The sequence below is a fragment of the Microtus pennsylvanicus genome, chromosome 7, assembly GCF_037038515.1.
Source record: "Microtus pennsylvanicus isolate mMicPen1 chromosome 7, mMicPen1.hap1, whole genome shotgun sequence".
Lineage (NCBI taxonomy): Eukaryota > Metazoa > Chordata > Mammalia > Rodentia > Cricetidae > Microtus > Microtus pennsylvanicus.
In genome coordinates, this window is record NC_134585.1 from 50,789,688 (window position 1) to 50,809,971 (window position 20,284).

Genomic DNA, 20,284 nt, shown 5'->3' on the forward strand with positions numbered 1-20,284 from the left:
GAGGACTGTCTTTGTGACTGCCACTTCCTTGAGCCCAGCAGAACACCTGGCACTTGTCAAGACCTAATAAATGGACACATGAATAGATGGGAGAGGGAATCATGGGACAGGGAGGCCCAGGGCCTGCAAGGGTGTGTGTAGGTGTTCCGGGGCAAGGGCTACTTACAGCAGCATCAAGGAACTAGTGTTAGAAGGCAGCCTTTTCCTGGACATGATGGGTGGGTAAACTTTGAATGCACAGTGACTGCTAGGCCTCTGAGATGAAGATTAATGAGCCAAGTAAATGGCAGGATTATCTGAGTTTGTAAAATACCTAAAAATAGTTTGTTGATAATTGTTACTCTCCACCCTCAAGAATGTTTTTTGTTTGACTTTTTGCTTTTGTATGAACTCTGGAAAACTTTTTGCACTACTTAGATACCTCTGTATCAGCCAACATCAGGAGGGGAAAGCTTATTAAACACATTATTAAAAATAAAAGCCAGGTCATGGGGGACCTTGGGTACCAGTGAAAGTGCTTTTAGTTTGAAAATCATTAAGAATAAGAGAAGCAGGGAAGGACTAGGGAGAAAGGTGCTCCAAAAAGACCCATCTTTCTGAAGAAATGGCCAAAGACAAAGCTACTGTTGCTATAGTACTGTTGCTGTGGTACTGTTGCTATGGTACACCAGTTAGGCAGGGAGGCCTTGGCCAGGACTCACATCAGAGGGAGATGGTTTTAGAAGTCAATCTGCAAGATTGCATCTGAGATGCAAAGCATGTAAGGAGTTGTAAATGTTTCAAGCAGTCACCAAAACTCTCCAAGGCCAACTGCTGTCACTGAACTTGCCGTCATTGAGTTCTGTCAAGTCCTTGCCTTAGTTCATAAGAAAACTCTGGCTAGGAAGATAAAGTGGCCTACACTGTATCCTAGGGATAACTGCTGGCAATGTGTGGCTGGAATTCATGTTTCAGTTTCCTGGTTAATTTTGAGAAAATTCTCCATTTATTTTTATTTCTATTTCACCAAGAAACTCTCTCGGCTTCAATGCCCTTTCTCTGGTGGTATAGGTCTCTAGGTAATCCGTTTCTCCGCTATCAGGTACTAGCAGCATGACTCTGAGCCCTGAACAAAGCTCCCAGTTCTGTATCTGGACAGTAAGTAGGAATAGTTCAGTAGCCCCACGGAGTTGAGGACCGTGGAGAGGGTTAAATGAGACAATCCTCTTAGCTTTTAGTGAGATAAAGATGGCATCTCACTGTGTAGCCGAGGCTACCTTTAAATTCATGATCTTCCTCCCTCTATTTCCTGAGTACTGAAAGGCTTGTGCTCTGTGCCCAGAGAGCATCACCCTTACAGAGAGCTTAACAGAGGCTGGGCTGTGATAAGCTACCCTCGTGGTTAGGGACTGTCAGCCCTGTCACCAGCTGCAGTTATCCAAGTTCCTATAAATGTGGCTCACTGGGCTATAGGAAAATATGATTAGCTGGCATTTTAAGTAACTTCTAAGGTTCTGACTGTCTCCACACCTAGCTAGCTGTGAGATAAAGTCAGCCCTAAACTTTAGCATCGTCATCTGAAAAACCAAGATGGTCGAGTGTATTTGGTGAGGAGGCAGATGAGAGAATGTGGGAAGACTTGGCAGTATGGAGTTTATCAAGCCATTCATTTCAAAAAAGCATTCCACAATAGCCCTGTTCGGAACATCCTGCATCCTTGGAATTGTCCACAGAATCATCAGATGACCTAGACGTGACTATTTATGATCAGGAGTTGAACTCTGCAAGAGACCTCTTTCTGTTTTCTTCTCCCTTGCCACTTCCTCACCTCTAATAAAATCGGAGTTAGCCTGGACCACTGCTGGGATTCTAGAGGGTCAGTCTTCAATGCAGGGGGTGGATGTCTCAGTTTTGGATGAGTGGGCTGGATTTTCGCTGTACCATTTCTGGCGCACAGTCACCCTAGAAGAGCCCATCACTATTGACAGCCGAGGAGTCAGACATGACGTGGTCCAAGCATTGCTGAGAATAGCCCTGACTTATTCCTGGAATGTGTCATCAGCCTGCACTTTCCTTTTTCTGCCTCTTAAAACTTCATAGACAGGAAGACAGTGTCTGAGTTGACCAGGAAGTTTCTCAGCACGGTGGGGTTAATCCTGGAAGCTAGACCACATTTCCCGGTTGTTGTTCTCATGATTGGTCAGCTCCCACAACAGATACCTTACAGGAGACTGTCCAGTACTTTAATTCCTTAAGAGAAGGATCGGGAGTGATAGCAGATGGTTTTCTTTTTTTCTCTGGGTCTTTTAGTATTTGGACTTTGCTCCAGGAATGTGAGAAGCAATATGTCTTTCTAGGGGCATGCCAGCTTAAGGCCCCTGTGACCACGCATGGCCTTGAATGCAGGAGGCAGCTCCAGATCTCAGCTAGACCAGCGTGGATATTTTTCTCATTAACTAAGTTGCAAAGCCCCTTCTGGTTTCCGCATAGGTGAGCACGTCTGTGAGCTGGAGGACAGATACGTTATATCAGGGGCAAGGCAGGGAGGAATTTCAGCTTCACACTTCTTCCCTGACGAAGCAGAAGCCTCAGTAGCTGAAGTGACCTTCTGCTGGCACTGTGTGCCCTTTGACCAAGCCTCTGTCACACTAGTTGCCAGTTATTTAGAATATTGCTTCCCCTTCTGAGTCCTGATTTCCTCCTTTCTTCCAAACAATGCCCCATCTTTGCAGTGTAGCTGACAATTGTCCCTCATTCCAGAGAATATTCATAGGATAGGGTCCTGTCTATATCTCTTGATACACACACACACACACGAGTTAAACCATGTATCATCGTGTTTTTCCCCAACTGTCTCAACAGACAGAAGAATGTCTACCAAGAATAGTCTCAAAGGAGGCTAGAGTCAGAGAGATGGGACTGTGTTGGCCACTGACCTATGCCAGTGCATCCGTGGTGACAGTTTAGAGACTTTATAATTCCTCATGACTCTAACCCAAATGAACAGAAAGGTTCACTGGAGCAGATGGATAGTACAGATCTGAGGTTTGCTCTGGTGTCCTGGTGTCTGAGTTCCTCTCTAAGCTCTCTTTCTCATCTCTTATTTCTCACACCCTTGATTAATTTCCTCACTGTAGTGCCGACCAGTATACAGTGTACTCTGTTGGGACCTGAGAAGATCGATTTGCCTTCTGAGTGAGTATCCTTTGGAGATATAAGATGGACTTATTCATCTTAGCGATAGCTGCTATCAGCAGACTTCATCAGCCTATGCCTATATCAAACACGTACATAAAGACCAATTAATGTGTCACTCTGGTTTCCTGCAGGAGATGCATCTGGCCTGTGGCATCTACCCCCATAACTGAAATTGCGAAGCATTGCCCTAAAATCACTGAGCCGAAGAATTTTAAAAATGCATTGATTGTCAGATGTGCAAACTGAAACATTTCACAGAGCCGTGCCTTTCCCTTTCTCACCGGGGAGGCGGAAAAGGCAGTTGGCTCTTGACGACTGACATACAGTTTTTCCTGACAGGTGCCTATTGGCCCTCATAGTGTGGCATCCTGATCCCGAGCCTCCGGTGCTCTCTGCAGCTCCCTCATGGCTGCCCTCTGCCCTTCACTGATCACTGGCCTGATAACCATTGTCATATTCGCCGTGCTTAGATATTTCCAAATTCTTTTCTCAGGCGCTCTTCCTGGCTTTAAATCTCAGTTGTGTCTCAGGAAATTCTGAGAGAATTAAGGGAGGAAGTATTATGACCCCTACTTTGCAGGTGAAGTATTAGGATCAAAACACATAGAAGATTTAATCAAGGATACAGGTCACAATAAAGTCCCTAATCCCAGACCCTAATCCAGATCTCCCATCTCAATCAGTGACTCTTTTCACTGTCACGCATCATGTGAGAGGGCCAGGCAGTGGCTCAGTGGACAGTGTACCTGCTGTATTATCATGTCGTTCAGTCCCAAGCAGCCACATTGAAGCCCAGTACAGTCTTGAGCATCCGTAATCTCAGCACTGCGGAGGTAGACAGGCAGGTCGGAGGTAGACAGGCAGGTCCTCAACCTTGACGGCCAGCCAGTTGAGTCAGCGGATGAGCTCTAGGTTCAGTGAAAGACCTGCTTCAAAACAGGGTGGAGCACTCCAGAGGAAAATTCCCAACGTTGACTTCTGGCCTTCTCACGTGCACGCATAGGCGAGCCAACTTGTGCACATTCTGGGCAATCACAAAAAGAAGCGATCTATACCAACTAATTTTTCTTGGTTCCTGAATGCACTTGGTTTGAGTGTATTGTTCTGATTTTCAAATACAAGAATGATTAATTCAGTTATAGGAAGGCTTCTGTATACATAACCAGTATTATATAAAGAGAGTTTAAAAGTTAGTTTGTCTCATAGGATACTTTATGGCATTAATATCATATTTGTACCATGACATAGTGCTATAAAGTAAAACTGATATTTTTATAACTAAATACTAACAAGGTTTAGTCAATTAATATGGTTAAAGGGTCAACTGAACGGGTTGCTTACAGAATTAAAACAACAACAACAACAACAAAAAGGTTAAAATAGACTAGGGTAGACATGAGAATATCCAAGTGCAGCAAGTGTAGCAAACGTGGGGTGAGTTCTCTGAATGGTGCAATCTGTATAGTGGCTTACAATAAAGAGATTTCCCATCTCTCTGTGCCTATCTATGTATGCAGGGTGTGCACATGCCTTGATGCGTGCGTGGAGACTGGAGGACAACTCAAGTGTCCAGCCTTCCCTTGTTTGAGGCAGGGTCTCTTTAATGTTCTCTATTGCGTACACCAGGCTAGCTGGCTAGGAGCTTTCGGGGGACTGTTCATTTCATTTCACATCTGTCCACAGCAGCGCTGGGTTTATAGTTGGGGCCACCTCTCCTGGCTTTCCCTGAGTGCTGGGGGTGCAAAATCCCACTCTTGTGTTTGTGCAGCATGCACTTGGAGCACCGCACCATCTCCCAGGCCTAATAGTATCTCTTACAAAACTGCCCATCTCTTTCTTGTTTTCTTTCTTCAGCCTCATTTTCTCCTCCCTTTCATTCATCCTACCCTTCTTCATGTATGCAGGAACTGAACCCCTGAACCTGCTTCCTTTGTTTTACTTACTTGCATTAACACCCCTAAACACCCTCCCCTCCTCAGCCTCCCTGACGTGTTTATATCCCCACTGAGACAATGCTTGTTTCTTAGTTTGATCCTCTATGCCCTTCCCTTCCCTTCTATGAAAAAGTCCTGTGTGGTGTGGCTTTCAAGACAGGGGTTAGCAATTCTTTCCTTGTTTCATGAATCAATCGCCATGTCCCTAAGGACTCATATTTCCATTTCAGGCAAAACAACTCGAATCTGAAGAAATGAAATTGCCAAGGACAGTCGCGTTCTGCTTCGTGCTAATTGTGACATGTTCTTCAGAAGCGACATTGAGCGTGAGCATTCAGCCCCTTGCTCAGCCCTTGGTGAGTCAGTCCTCATCCACAGTGATTTCCCTATTGCCGTCTTTTGATTTCCTGGGAAGGTGGAAATCAGCAACCAGTTCTTTTAAAAAGCGGTGTAGGAGGGGAGTTTGAGGCGTTCTGTACAAGAACGTAGCTAGTCCTTGGTGTATTTACTGGGCTGCAACTTTCTGCAGTCTGAAGTCGGTGCTAGTGTCAGGAGATGGCTCAGCCCGACCTTCTCCACTCCCCACAGTGGGCTTTGTGCATCCAAGGAAAAGCTATAAATACAGATCATCCGAAATTGTGAATTTGCTTAAAACAGTCCAGTTTAAAAACCGTGCAACTCGATGGCATGGTTCTTGGTGGTAAACCCTGTAGGTGATGATGTCGTGTTGCCATCTCAGAGAGTCTGGAGACGCTAGGCTGAGGCATCACATTGAGGCTGGCAGTGATGAAGCAGATTTGAAAAGCTGGGGACTTTACCTGAGCATCAGACTGCAGCAAAGTTCTAAAGCCTTTAATCTCTGTGTGTGTCACAGCAAATGGTGACCGTGGCCAAAGGACCATGGGTAGTCCCCAGGAAGAGTTGTTTGTCTTTGGAAGGTGGGGAGGCATTCATCTAAGTAAAGGGAGGGATGGGTAGATTGCTCCACGTGGGATTCTTTATCCCACTTCTTACACTAGAGGCAAGGCCCATTGCTGGCGGGGAGGAGAGACACGCAATTCCACATCTTCTCTTCATGTACAGAATCATGCTAATAGTAGTACCAATTTCCTATGATTGTTATGGAAGTTAAATTAGTTTACCTTTATAACAGGCATAAGAATATTCTGTTTTAGTCTGCGTGTCATTGTCGCTAACGTTTTAATAATTCCCAGGTAAGTAAAAACTTTTCTTTGAGGTTTTCTTCTTGTATTGAACTTAATCTGAGGAGATTGGAATTTGGTATAATTTATTCACAGTGTGTTTTGAGTCTTTGATCTTCGTTTCATCGTTTTGTTTCATCACGATGTTTATTGGCTTTCTTGATAACCTGACATAAACAAGACGAAGACGAGGGCTTTTGTGATGGCTCGCAGCTCTAGAGACTTTACTTGGCGGTGGAATGGCACAGCAGACCACAGAATGTGCACCACAGCAGCGTGACACCGAGGAAAGAGAATGCTGGTGTCTGGCTGTTTTTCTTCTTTCCCCTTCCTGCCCATTCCCACTGCCCCCTAGCATAGGGGTGATGCCAGCCACACCAGGGTGGGTCTGTTCTCAGGCAAGCCTCTCTGGAAACGCCTCTGTGGAGGTACCCAGAGGTGTACCTTAGTCTCCTAGGATGATCCTTGATCCAGGAAGTTAACAATGAAGAGCCATCACCTCAATGATTTTATATGCTTGCTTCCTTTCCTCATTTTAGGCTCTTTGTTTTGGTCTATTTTTTCTTTGTCTTCTTTGTCTTTCTCTTTCTCATGACTTGAGGGATGCACATATGTCTCTTCTCCCAAAGCCCAGTTTGTGGGGTGCCACCTAGGCAGGAGATGATCCAGCCTTTGTGGGGTGCAATTGAAGCGGGAGGTGAGCCAGGCTTTGTGGGATACAACCAAAGAGGGAGGTAAGCCAGCCTTCGTGGGGTACAACCAAGGTGGGAGATGAGTCAGCTTTTGTGGGGTATAACCAAGGCAGGAGATGAGATAGCCCCCTCATTAGATTGAGGAGGGAACATTTGTGCCTCACTGTTATAGCACTGGTTACTCAGAAGATGTGGTGTCTCAAGCGAGAACTTGAGGTGATTCCCACATTAAGGTTAGCCTAAACTCTCTTTAGAAGTGACCCCAATGATCACGCTCACAGTGACAAGCTGTGCATGTCTGGCCCTGGCATAGCATGTGAAGTCCAGCTCCGACCCACATAAGTTTTAGAGAGTTTATTAACTTTCCTGTATCTTTGGCCCCACACCCTCTGTATAAGATGAGAATAAACAGTATCCCCTTCTCTGGCTTGTAAGGCTGAGACATATGCACCTTTGCTAGTTCAGAGGCCAAGGGCTTCTGAATTGGTCCTTGGAGTCGATGGGTGTTGCTAGCCTTCTCTAAGGAATCTTGGTAAGGTAGGTTCAAGTTACTCAACTTGGAAGCAAGGGTAAGACTGGCATTCTAGGCTAGCGAAGGAAGTGAGTGGCCCGCTCTGGTGATAAGGACTGAGAAGTGGGGTACTTGGACTCTCGTGAACATCCTGTTTGCCTTCTTTAGATTTTTTTCATTCTTATTTTTCAAGCTGGGCAGGAATGAGAACCCAGGTTTGGTCCCCAGCATCCGTGTGGAAAAGCCAGAGCTTGTAGCAGTGCGTGCTGGTCATTGCACCCTGGGGAAGGGTGGACAGGAGGATCCCTGTTACTTGCCTTCAGCTGACCTAGCCAAAGTGGTGAGCCCCAGGAAAAACAGAGAAATCCTATGTCAAAACTGAAGGTATAGAGTAACTGAGGAAGGCATCCAAAGTTAACCTCTGGCATCCATGTGGTGCATGCAGACACACACACACATACAAACACACGCACACATACACACACACAAGTACACGCACACATGCACACACACATTCACATGCACACACACATACACACAAGTACACACACACACACACACCTCTCATTCCTGACTGATTACCTTCTCCAGGCCTCCCAACTTCCTCAAGAATTATTTAGAAAGTCATCTTGTATGAAAGGTGGGGTTCTTCCTGGAATTGGTGGCCTGGTCTCTTCCAGCTGAAGCTCTGCCATCAGGAAATCCCCAGTGGACACACTTGTGGCTCAGAGCCTGGTCTGCAGGTCTATGCTCTGCATAGAGAATGGAGACAGATGCAAGGGGGAGCTGTTGTGTCTAACCTGACAACAATCCAGAGCTTGGTGATCCTCTGATCCAAGGGGGAGCTATTGTGTCTAACCTGACAACAACCAGGAGCTGTGTGATCCTCTGGACCAATTTTCCCTCCTTAGTTACCCCAGCCAGACAGCAAAATTGAGTAGAAAACTCAATCATTAGAGTCTCCCAGTTAACCAACTAGAACCTTCTGAGGACTCAGGATGGCAAGGATGGTCTCAGGGAGCCCAGGGCAGCAGGACACATGAGTGCATGTGTCACCACTGTCACAGGCCGTATCAGGCACCTCATAGACCTCTGCACAGGCTATCATTTCGAATGTAGGAATGAGGACTTAGAAAGTGGACGGCTTTTCCAGCTAATAGTATGAGGGAGCAGTGGGAGTCAGCTTGTGATGTGACTCTAGCTTTTGGCTATTCAAATCAAGGTCCTAGCACCTAACAGCCCAGTTCTATGCAGTGCTGTACAGCAGAGTGGGTGGGGACAAGATGTGGGAACAATACCTTACAAAGATGTGTTCAGAAAGTTCCAGATGGTTACTGTGAAGAGCTAAGAAAGTTGTGATTCCTTAAAGACACCGTCACACATGGGAGGTACTGGCCACCAAGGCCCTGGACCTAGAGTTGTGCCCAGTCAGACTGCAAAGGCTTGAGATCCTCTGCATTAGAAGTAAAATGCACCTTGATGTTTTAACATACCTCAAGCAGTAATGATTTAGGAGCCCAACCAGGAGGCAGGAAGCATGAAGCCTTGACCCAGGGGAGCTACCCAAAGGTGGCCCTTTGAGATTGCCTCCTCTTACTTGTCTGAGTCCTACAAACACGTCTCGGGACTCAGATAGGTGTCTAACCTCACCCCAGCACCCACAGAGGATGGAAACGGGACTGCAGGGTAGACCCTTTCTTCTGCCTGGGCACAGGGCCAAGCCGGCAGCAGGGGAAACTGTCGGGAACCACCCTATACATTGCCCCTGTGACTTCAGTTCCTGTGCACTTACATTCCTCTGCAACAACCTCACTGCAGAGGAAGCAGCAGTTGGGCTTTTGAAATTCCAGTCACTCTCCATCATGTCTGTTTCTTCAAGAACGTTTGTGAACTCTCAGATGCACGTTCCCTCTGCAGCCCCAGTTCCTACACATTGTAATGTTCCCAGCCAGTGTTTCTTACAGACTTCAAGGTGGGGAACACACAAAGCAGCTGATAATTTCCCAGAGTTGTAGCTTAGAAAGGGGAGAGAGACTGGCCATGAAAACTGTTTCTCAAGAATAAGAAAGGGAGCAGGGAGAGGTGGCACACATACCTTTAATCCTAGGGCTCAGAGACGAGGCAGGCAGATCTCTAAGTTAGAGGCCATTGTGGTCTACAGAGTGAGTTCCAGCACAGCTAGGGGTACACAGAGAAACACTGTCTGGAGAAAACTAAAAATAAAAAAAGAAGAAAGAAAAGGAGAAGGGGAGAAAGAGGAGGAAGAGACATTAGGGCAGGGAAAGATGACAAGGGAAGACAGGCTCCCTGAGAGGAGCCCTGTGTGTCTCCCAGTGTGTCTCCTAAGCCCACCAGAGTCAGGCTAGCTAAATTCGGATTCTAGGTCCGGAAACACAGTGATCTTAGGCAACATATTGGATCTCCTGTACCGATGCTTCGTTATCGGTGAGATGTGGATAGTCATAGCTCCCTGGATTGTCCTGCTGTAGAGTGTGTGATGCATCTTAGGAATTTTGTTAGAGTTGAGTGACAGCAAGTGAACTAGACAGTCACAGCAGGTCACCCAGTCGATGCGGACATGCTTAACCTTGTATGGTGTTCAGCGGTGTCTGGCGATCATAGGAACGGACACGGACACTCCCTGTGTGCAGGCTCCATCTGGGAAAACATCAAAGAAACGAAGCTTGTTTGCTGAGCCTCGTGGGGAGCTTGCTTTGTGTGATATCCCAGGAGTCTCCCTGCAGGCAGGAAGCAATGGGAAAGAGAAAAGCCATGTTAGGTCAAGGCAAGGGGAAAGCTTGGTTACTAGCTACTGAGTGGAAACCAATCCCATCCACAAAACGGACTATTCACTACAGATGGGTCGGTGGAAAGGGCAGACTTGAGAAGAACCAGGTAGCACTGTACAGACAGGCGAGAAGTATCCCAAAACAGTGTGGCATCTGATTCTAGACAGTGCTTACATGCTACTAAAGCTTTCTCTTCTATATGCATAGTAACCATTGACCTTTGCAATGACCTACATTTATCCCCATGGTCCTGATAGAGAGCCATAGAGGCTCAATAACTTGTTTGAGGCCACACCGCTATCTGATGGTGGAACTCAGACTGGAGCTTAGCGTCAGTGGAGTCTTTGTTTTGGGGGAGGGGCATGTGCACGAGTGTGTACATGGGACTGTGTGTGTGGAGGCCAGAGGAGGATGTTTGGTGCCCTGCTCAGTCACTCTCTGTCTTCTTCTCTTGAGAGAGAAGCTCTCGCTGAACTTCTCGATGAAAAGCTAGCCTGGGAGCCAGCAAATCCCAGCTCTCCTCCTCTCTCTGCTCCCCTCTCTACTGGGGTTGTAAAGTGTGTGAGGTCATTTCCAACTTTTTACTGGGGTTCTGGTATTTAAACTCAGGTCATCATGCTTGCACGCTTGCATGTTTGCACGCTTGCATGTTTGCACGCTTGCACGGCAAGTTCTTTTATCCACCATTCTAGTTTGTTTCTAAAAGCCACTTGTAGAGGAGCGAGTTTATTTCACCTTACAGCTTACAGTCCACCATCCAGAAAAGCCATGGAAGAAACTTAAAGTAGAAACTGAAGCCAGGAGGAACACCGCTTCCTGCCTTGCTCCCTCTGCTTGCTCTCTCAGCTGCCTTTCTTATATAGCACAGACTGACCGCCTAGGAATGGTCCCGCCCATAGTGGGCTCAGACCTCCTACATCAACCAGCAATCATTATGCCCATAAGCCTCAACTGATGAAGAAAAACCAAAAGCGGTCCCTGTCCAAGTCTTTTCTTTTAACCACTGTACATCATAATAACTCAAATTTGCTTAGAACTCACCCCATACCATTTTGGGGTTCACTTAAGCCTGTAACTCTCCTATGATATTGACACTCTCCTTATTCCCATTTCACAGAAAAGGAAAGTGAGTATCAGTAGCTTCCTTACAGCAGCAAAGCTAGAAAGAGGCCTAGGCACATATCCACACGAAGCCATCTGGAGTCTAGGAGGACGAGGCCTCAGAGGGGACTGTCATGACTAAGCAGGCAGTGGTTAAGCAGCCTGAACAACAGTAGAAATACTGCAGCCAGCCAAGCGGAATGCTGGGAAAAGGTGGGGAGATGGACTCAGGTTACTGACCACTGGCCCAACTCAGGGCTAACGTCTCAGGTAGAGAGCACAGATCAGAGGAGTCTGGTGTCTGTTTCCAGACAGGGCTCACAGACCAGAGAGGCCAAGAGGCTCAGAAGCAGTAAGTTCTTCTGCTGCTGGCTCTAGGGTCTGGTGTATACAAACACATACCTGTGTGCTTACCCCAGATCTGCACCTTTGCTCAGGTGTGATGGTTTGCGGCCTGTGAGTGGGAAGCCAAGGGGAGAGAGTTTCCCAGTATCCACTAACATGTTTCAAATTGTTCTTCCAGATTCTCCATGAACATGACCTAGTCGGAGAAGAGGCAGTGAGGCAGAAACGAGCAGGTTTGTGTTGCTTCTTGCATGGAGTCCTTTATAAACCGACCAAATGGCATTTGCTGTAGCTCTACAATTGATCCTCCCTGTCTCTCATACAGGGTATGGGCCTGATGTCACCAGGCAAACACAATATCGCCATCCCTTTTGTTATGTGTTTGTTTGTTTGTTTAATGCATGTATGCATGCGAGTGTACGTGTAGGTTAGAGGTGCCAGCCATCAGGAGCTATCCACCTTGTTTGTTGAGACAGTGTTTCTTACTGGGCAGGAAGCACTCCACCCCCAGCCCCAGCAGTCTAGGCCGGCTGGCCAGCCAGAGCCCCAGAGGTCTACCTGATTTTCCCTCTAGAGCACCAGGACAGCAGTGTGTGATAGCACCATGTCCAGGTTTGTAAACGTGGGTCCCGGGGATGAAACTCAGGTCCTAATGCTTACACTCAGGGAAGTACTTTACTTCCAACTGTTTTAGTCCAAGTTCTATCAATGTGAAAAGACACCATAACCACGGCAACTCTTATAAAGGAAAAGGATTAATTGGGGCTGACTTATATTTTAGAGGTTTACTCCATTGTCAACATGGCAAGAAACATGGTGTCACACAGGCAGAGCAGAGGCTGGAGAATATCTGAGCATTCTATGGCCAAATCCGCAGGCAGCCTGCAGAAAGAGACACAGGGCCTGGCTTAAGCGTCTGACAACTCAAAGCCCACCCCCAGTGACAAACTTCCTCCAACAAGGCCACACCTCTTAATAGTGCCATACTCTATAGGCCTATGGGGGCCTTTTGCACTCAAACCTCCACACCAACGTTTGTGTGTGTTTGTTTGTAATTTATAGAGATTCTTGCTAAATTGCTCATGTTGGTCTGGAACTTGGGATCCTCCTGCCTCAAAACCTTCTAAGTGACTGGGATTCCAGGCCTCCAAATTAGACTGTGGGGCAACTTTGTAAAAACATTGTGTTCTTTATGATCCAGTCTCCGAGGAACTCAGGGGAACAGTCTTTTTCGTTTGCTAAAAGTAACTTTCTCCAACGGTGTTAAGTGGCCACAGAGACACCTTGCCACCCCTTTCTTCCCATGACCACTCTCTCAGCCTCTTGTCACTCTCCCCAGTTGCCCTCCAGTGCCACCTCCCTCCACAGCTCCATCTCACCTTGTTTTAAACCCACCTGCCCCACTTCCCTGCCCTCGTTTGTCTTTCTCTTTCCTCTCTCCCATCTCCTTCTCACTCTCTTCTTCATTTCTCCTGCAGTTTTTCCTCACTTCATTCTCCCAATGGACTCTGATGTCCCCTCTACTTCCTCCCCTGAAGCCAGCCTCTAGCTGTGTGTTTGTAAACAAGCGCAATGCCTCCCTCATGCCCTCAACCCTGTGGACTCCCCTGGGACAGGCACTGAGTCAGAGCTGTGTCCATTTGTACTGTGGAAGGCTTTCATGGTTCGAAATGGAGCCAGGCGTGGAGGAGTCCCAGCTCTGGGTTTCTACCAAGGTCTGCCAGGGCTCCAGCCCCCAGTTCCCCCAGGAGCAGCTGGTCTCCCAACTCCTCTGAGCCTGGCTGTCTATCACTACCCGGAGGTAGTTCCGGGGCAGGAAATACTCGCACATCTAGGGATTTGAACATTCCAAAATTTTTCCAGGCATGTTTTCACTCAAAACAATCATGACAGTGATAAGTCATCATGAACACATGTTTTCCGTTTATTATCCACGGTGCCCAGTGTTCTCGGGCCCCTAGCGTCAGTGAGAGTGCTAAAGAATCAACCCGTCCTCCGCAGATGATGGATTTGCCTTGGTACTTTTACAGAACCACCAAAGTAAGAAATAATCATAGAAAGTTCAGGTTCTGGGCCTCGACAGTAGAACTGTAAGTTGTGATGAGAATGGGAGTCTCCGGCTGAGTGAAAGAAGCAGGCGGTGGGAGCTTTACAGGCGGCCGTACTTAGCGGCTGCCTGAGCCTGGCCTGCTGTGTTCTTCGAGGGAGGAGTTCGGGTGGGTGTTAGATTGTCAGGACGGCAAACCTGTTCTGGTACATGTGTGCCTCCCTTGCTGAGGCCATGAGAGCAGAAGGTATGAAGGTTCTAGAAGAAATAGACCTGGCAATGGAGTTTCCATCTGCATCATTGGACCACATCTTTAAAACTTTGCATAAAAATCATCTTTCATACACATTTATATAAAAATATAAATATAAAAGCTGACCTCTGGCTTCCATATGTACACACACACACACACATATATATATATGTGATATATATATTACATTCATGCCTCACTCCTCAATACATCATTAATGGCTGAATCAAGATTTATATTTATTCTCAGGACATTACAGATGTCTACATATGTGACAAGTCAGATGCCCAGGCTCATTGTCCTCCTGAGATGTGTATTGTGTGTGTACATGTATGTGTACATACCACACATCACATGCATGTATCCATCATATACTTTATACATGGATCTGAGTTATTATATTTCAGGGGCTTTAAGATGATTGAAGAACTGGTAAGACGTGGAGCTAACAAAACAGCTCAGTTGGTAAAGTGGCACCACATAGTCATGTGACCTGAGTTTGAGCCCCAGCATCCATATAGAAAGCCATGTTGACTAGGGCTCATTTGTAATCCCAACACTGGAGGATCCATGGGATTCACCAGCCTGCCAGTCTGGCTGGGTAAATCCCAGGTCCCTGTGAGAGACATTGTCTCTTAAAACAAAGTGGACAGAATCCCAAGGAATGACACCCAAGGCTGACCTCTGGCTTCCATATGTACTCACACACATACATACATAAACATGCTTATATACATACTCATACATGCATGAACACACACATACATGAACATACTCACACATACACATATGTGCATGAACACATACACGAACATGTTCACATCCACACACCACGTACATACATACATGACATGCTCACATTCACACACGTACATACATGAACACATACATGAACATGCTCACACACACACACACACACACACACACACACAAAATCCTCTGTCTGAAGGACCTGATGTGCCCCCAGCACAGAAAGGGTGCTCAGTTGGTACCAGTCCCAGAGGATGGCCCGAAGGCATGAGTGTGATGCTATGACACACTAGCTGGCATTTTAGGAAAACGCTTTCCATGGTGAGGAGTCTGCACAGACCCCAAGAACAGAGGCAAGAATATGATTGGGGCTCCTTAAGAGAGTAAAGTGTGGCTTAAGAGAGAAAGAGGGGCAAGAATGGGTGAAAACACACAAGATTGTGTCACTATCACATCAGGAAGTAGGGTCCAGGACAGCTGGAGGCTGGCATCAAGAAATGACGGATGAAAACTCCCGAAAGGGTCATTGATCCAGGTGGTCTTTGCTGAATTATTAGATAAAGCAATCAGCTGACTGGTGGGAACCTGAAGGGCAGGGAGGGAGGAACCCGCATGCATGGAGCTGCTGGGCATGGCAGCGTCCTCACACCTTCCATCCGGGAGTGGGCAGGTCTCTGACTGCCTGTGAGGAAATCCTGACTTTTTATAGTCGTGACAGGTTGGCTGCATGGCCCCTTGTGACCTGGGATCAGAACATAGTGAGCACTTCGGAGTCTGTAGCACAGAGCCTGGGGCTCAGAGCTGCACTCTGGGATAATGTGCTGTATGCTCTGCGAGTAGATTGGTGATGGGGTGAGAGGAAGGGCTGGGTTCTCTCTGCCTGATGTGGGGGGTTGATGTAGGGCATGGTTCAGTTTTTGACTCAGCATTGACTATAATTTGTGTTCTGACTTTGGTTTTCTTGCTTTTGTTTTCTTTTTGAAAATTCTCAGTTGTTTTTTTTTTTTTAACACTTAAAGGGTCACATATGGTCAAATAAAGGTGAATTTTATTTTTACTACTGATACACATCATTATGTGTGTGTATATGTGTGTGTGCGTGTGTGTATGTGTGTATATGTGTGTGTATGTGTTCGTGTGTGCGTGCGTGTGTGCGCACGTGTGTGTGTGTGCATGTGTGTGTGTGAAATCATCAGCAGTGTGTGTGAAATCACTGCCCCGCCACACAAGCTCCCTTCTCCTGGACGAGGTTGGCAGGTGTCCTTTTGCAGGCAGGAGATTCATTCATGCATCTACTTAAGTGCTGTTGCTGAGAAGCCTTAGTTCCCGTCAGTTGCTAAGCAAAAATAGTATTGTTTGCTTAAACAGATGCGATTAAGACCCAGCAGTGCTTGTGGCAGTTGGTGGCCAACTTTCCAGAAATGTCTCTTTAAGATAAGTGCTTCGAGGCTGGCAGTGACTTGTGGGAAAGGAGAGGGGAAATCCTGGTTAGTTAGTGTCTCCCGGGCCAGCGGATGGGCATCGTCTGACACCAGTGACACCTGGAATGTGTTACCTTCCACTCGGGGCAGTGTGAGCCAGAAAAAGGCAGACAAACAACCCAAAGGGTGAAGGATATGGAGACAAAGAAAATATAGGGAGCTGTCAGGAGGCAGCTGGTTCAGATGGCAGAGAAGGGTGAGGGTCATCAAAGATACACACACGGAAAGAGGGAGGCTGTGGTCTGACCCTCCCGAGTCCCTTGTAGCCAAGAGCAGGACAAAGAATGTCACTTTCCCAGGCTCCCAGGTCTTCGGGTTCATGAGGGGACAGAAAGGCAGAATTTGTCCTTTCTTTTTTCTGTTTAAAATTGTTTTTAGATTTGTTTTATTTTTACGTGCATAAGTGTTTTTCCTTCATGCATATACACTTCACACGTGTACTGGAGCCTGCAGAGGTCAGAAGAGAGCATGAGATGCCTGGAACCGTGGTTACAAATGGGTGTGAGTGATCATGTGGGTGCTGGGATCCAAACCCAGGTCCTTGGCAAGGGTAGCAAATGCTCCTAATCCCTGAGTCATCTCCAGACCCCTGAGTTTGACATTCCTAACCCAAGGCATTCCATCTGCCTGAGGGAAGCAAGAAGATATCATACTGATTGATACCTGGGCTGCTGGGTGAGTTGTCTTATTTGCCCCGGTTCCTGGAGTCTTCATGCCATCCTCAGATCTGTGGAGAAGGATTGGCTGAGAGGGAATCATCTTATGTTCATCTAGGAAGCCGACAGGGCTGCAGCTCACTCAGAACAGCCGTGGTGGTTTGTTCTTCCCAGAGCAATGTTCTTCCGATGGCTTTCTCATGCCTCTTTCTCCTCATTCAAGTCTCTACTCCATGCATGAAGCTATAAAAGATGCCTTTCCTAGCTGTTCATCATCATCTTCTTCTTCATCACCATCACCACCATCACCATCATCACCATCACTATCATCATGATCACCATCGTCATTGTTATCACTATCATCATCATCATCATCCTATTACCTCTGCCTCCTTCTTCTACCTCACGCAGAACAGTCTGATATTAAGATACAAACTGATCAGCTGAGGAGGGAAAGGAGGACAGGACTTTGCTTCTTCTTTTTTTTTAAATTTTATTGATTTTTACTGAGCTCTACATTTTTCTGTGCTTCCCTCCCTGCCTCTCCCCACCCCTTCAACCCTCTCCCACGGTCCCCATGCTCCCAATTTACTCAGGAGATCTTGCTGGGGCTTCTATCACAGTGCTGGGAAACAGGTATTCCGTGAATGGCAAAGCTGCAGGAGAATCAGTAAATCGAGGAACAGACACATATAACACCTGCAAGGCTGGTGGTCAAAAGCCCTTGTTCTGAGTTTGGATTTCTAAGACATTTATGGTGCTGAGAGATTACTATTAATAATTTTGGTTTTGAACTTGACTTAAAAAATAATTAAGGATATTGATTTATTACAAGTCTGTATTTAATAATAATATATTTTTATAGTGCTGTAGGGCTTTGTGAAATGATTGCTTTTTTTATCTTCTGTTAGAGTTGTAGCAGGGTGTGATTAAACGTGAGAAAATGGACCTTGGAGTCAGCAAACTGTCCTTTTTAATCTTAGCTTAGATATGACGGCAGGATTTCAGCTCTCTGTGCCTCAGGTTTGGCAGTGGAGGTAAGCATGGCGCCGTCACGGCCCTTTACCCCACCAGACAAAGGCAAATGGCCACTGCCGTTGCTACTGTACCGTCTCCTCCTTCAGCTGGTATCTCTGAATGGCAGGAGGAAGCCCGTGTCCACTCTGTTGAGGTAAAATTGGGTAGACAGGGAGTCGGAGAAGTTAATAGTGCTTGTTGCTCTGCAGGAGGACCTCAGTTCCATTCCCAGCACCCCCATTAGGCAGCTCACAACTGCCTGAAACTCCTGCCCTGCAGGATCTGACTCCCACTTCCGGTCTCCAAGGGCCCCTGCATGTCCTTGGCATACTCAGGTTTAAGTAGATAGAAATAAGTCGTAAAAACACAAGAGGCTAAGCAAAGTTAGCAAGGAGGTGCCTGGTTGCCATCAGGAGCAACAGCGAATGACTGAACATAAAAAACAAAACAACCCAAAAGTGAGTCTGTGAAAGTCAGTTCTCCAGGGCCACTTTCCTTGTTTCATCCTTTGGTTTAGAGTGTCAGAGCTCCAGCCCCCCGCACATCAGATCCCCGTAAGAAGGTTTGAATATCCAGGCCTACCTCTCTATCTAAAGAACGCAGTTTGCTTCACCTGGGAACATAACCCCCTAGATGTGAGTCACTCTCAGTCAAGGTCAGGAGTAGGTGATAGGAAAGCCTGCAGCTTACCCAATTCCAGTGTCTGAGACTTCTTTAGGAAATTGACTTCTCAAAAATAAACATTTCCAGCTAGGCATAGTGTCACACACTGAAAATCCTAACACTTAGGAGGCTGGGGTAGAGGCAAAAGGAACATGAATTAGAGGCTAGCCTAAGCTACGCAGTAAACTCCAGGCCAGCCTGGGCTTACAGCAAGACCACTTGAAAAAGGGGGAGGAGGAGGTGGAACTGTAGATTCCTGGTCCTCACCAGCCTCAAGGGAAGGATGATGCAGAAGTCACCTAAGGGTGACTCTAAAGCTTTCTGGGCTTTGGAGAACATGGCAGGTGGACGGGAGAAGAGGACCGTAGAGGCTAGCACTAACAGCTGCGCGAATCCCAAAGACTGACTCTCCCTAAGTCATGGATCCTTTACTCCGAGTTTTGTGCTTTCGGTTCAGTCTTGTGAAAATCTAAACAGAACTGCCTCAGCTTTAACCAGGAGCTGCTCTTCGTGGGTAGCTATTGCTTTGGGGGCCCACACTTGTTCTGTCATGGTGTCTGGAAGGGGCACAGGAAGGAGGACCCTCAAATAGGTATTGGGTTGGGATAGAGTCATACAAGCAACAAAGTCGACGATAGAGGATCGTTGTTGACCCCATCCATCCAGAGCAGCCGCCGTTTAGGAAATCCTGTTTGCATTCATGGGAGGACCCTGAGCTAGTGAATTTACCAGTGGGAATAAACATGGTCACATGACTTTTGAGGAAAAAGAATGTTCTGGAAGGCAGATGTAAATACTGTGCAGCTGCCATAGTGGAAATGTTCCTAGTGGGCAAGATGGTGTCCGGAGTTAGAGTCATACGAGTTAAGATTAGCTGCTCCTCCAGGAAGCTTATTTCATCACAGAACATTCGAGACTCAAAAAATAAACAAACAAACAAAAAACCAGGAAACTTGAGACATATTACTATGTCATGATAAACAAGACTAGATAATATAAGATTTTACAAGTAACTTTTAAATTTTAGTTTTTAAAATTTTAGTTTAGATTTTGAGGCAAGGTCTCACAAATCCCAGATGAACCTCAAACTCGCTGTGTATTTGAAGGTGGTATTGAACTCATGATCCTCCTGCCTCCACTGCCCAGGCAACAGGATGACAATCTCATGTTACCACAGCCAACTTAAACCCCATCTGATTCTGCTTGTATAAGGAGGAAATACACCGTTAAATACGTTCCTAAAACACCTGTAGCACAGTTCTTTTTAAAGGAATAACGGCTTCATTGCAGCAGAGTGACGCCAAAAGGAAATAACTTCCAGCAAGGCTATATCCTAAGACCAATGGACATTATTCCTCCAAAGAAACATCCATTCTAGCTTCCAGCAGCAGATATTTAACACTGGAGTTTTCTATTCTGAACTGTCTCAGTGTTTCCCAGCAATGGTCCTCGGGGTGGTTGAAATAAACATTCTGATTCACAGGAAAGCAATTGTCTTTAGGAAGAAGACACAGACTTCTAACTTCATGTTAAAATACAGATCATGTTATCTGATTTCACTTACATTTTAAAGAAGGGTTTTAAAGCATTTATTTCTTTACCTATTTAAAATATTCTCCATACCTCTGTGTGAAAAAAATCTTATCCTTCAAACTTTTTCGCGAGG

General features: G+C 46.4%; 1 protein-coding gene across 3 annotated transcripts in view; it reads left to right on the forward strand.

Annotated features, from left to right (window-relative positions):
- The window catches only part of Adgrf5 (adhesion G protein-coupled receptor F5), a 95,077-nt gene that overhangs the window by 38,272 nt on the left and 36,521 nt on the right, over positions 1–20,284 (forward strand). For all 3 annotated transcript variants that reach the window (XM_075980665.1, XM_075980664.1, XM_075980666.1), the window contains exons 2-3: positions 5,342–5,467; positions 11,930–11,984. In XM_075980665.1, coding sequence (XP_075836780.1) covers positions 5,366–5,467; positions 11,930–11,984 — 157 coding nt within the window. In that variant the 5' untranslated portion in view covers positions 5,342–5,365. The remainder of the gene's footprint in view (positions 1–5,341; positions 5,468–11,929; positions 11,985–20,284) is intronic.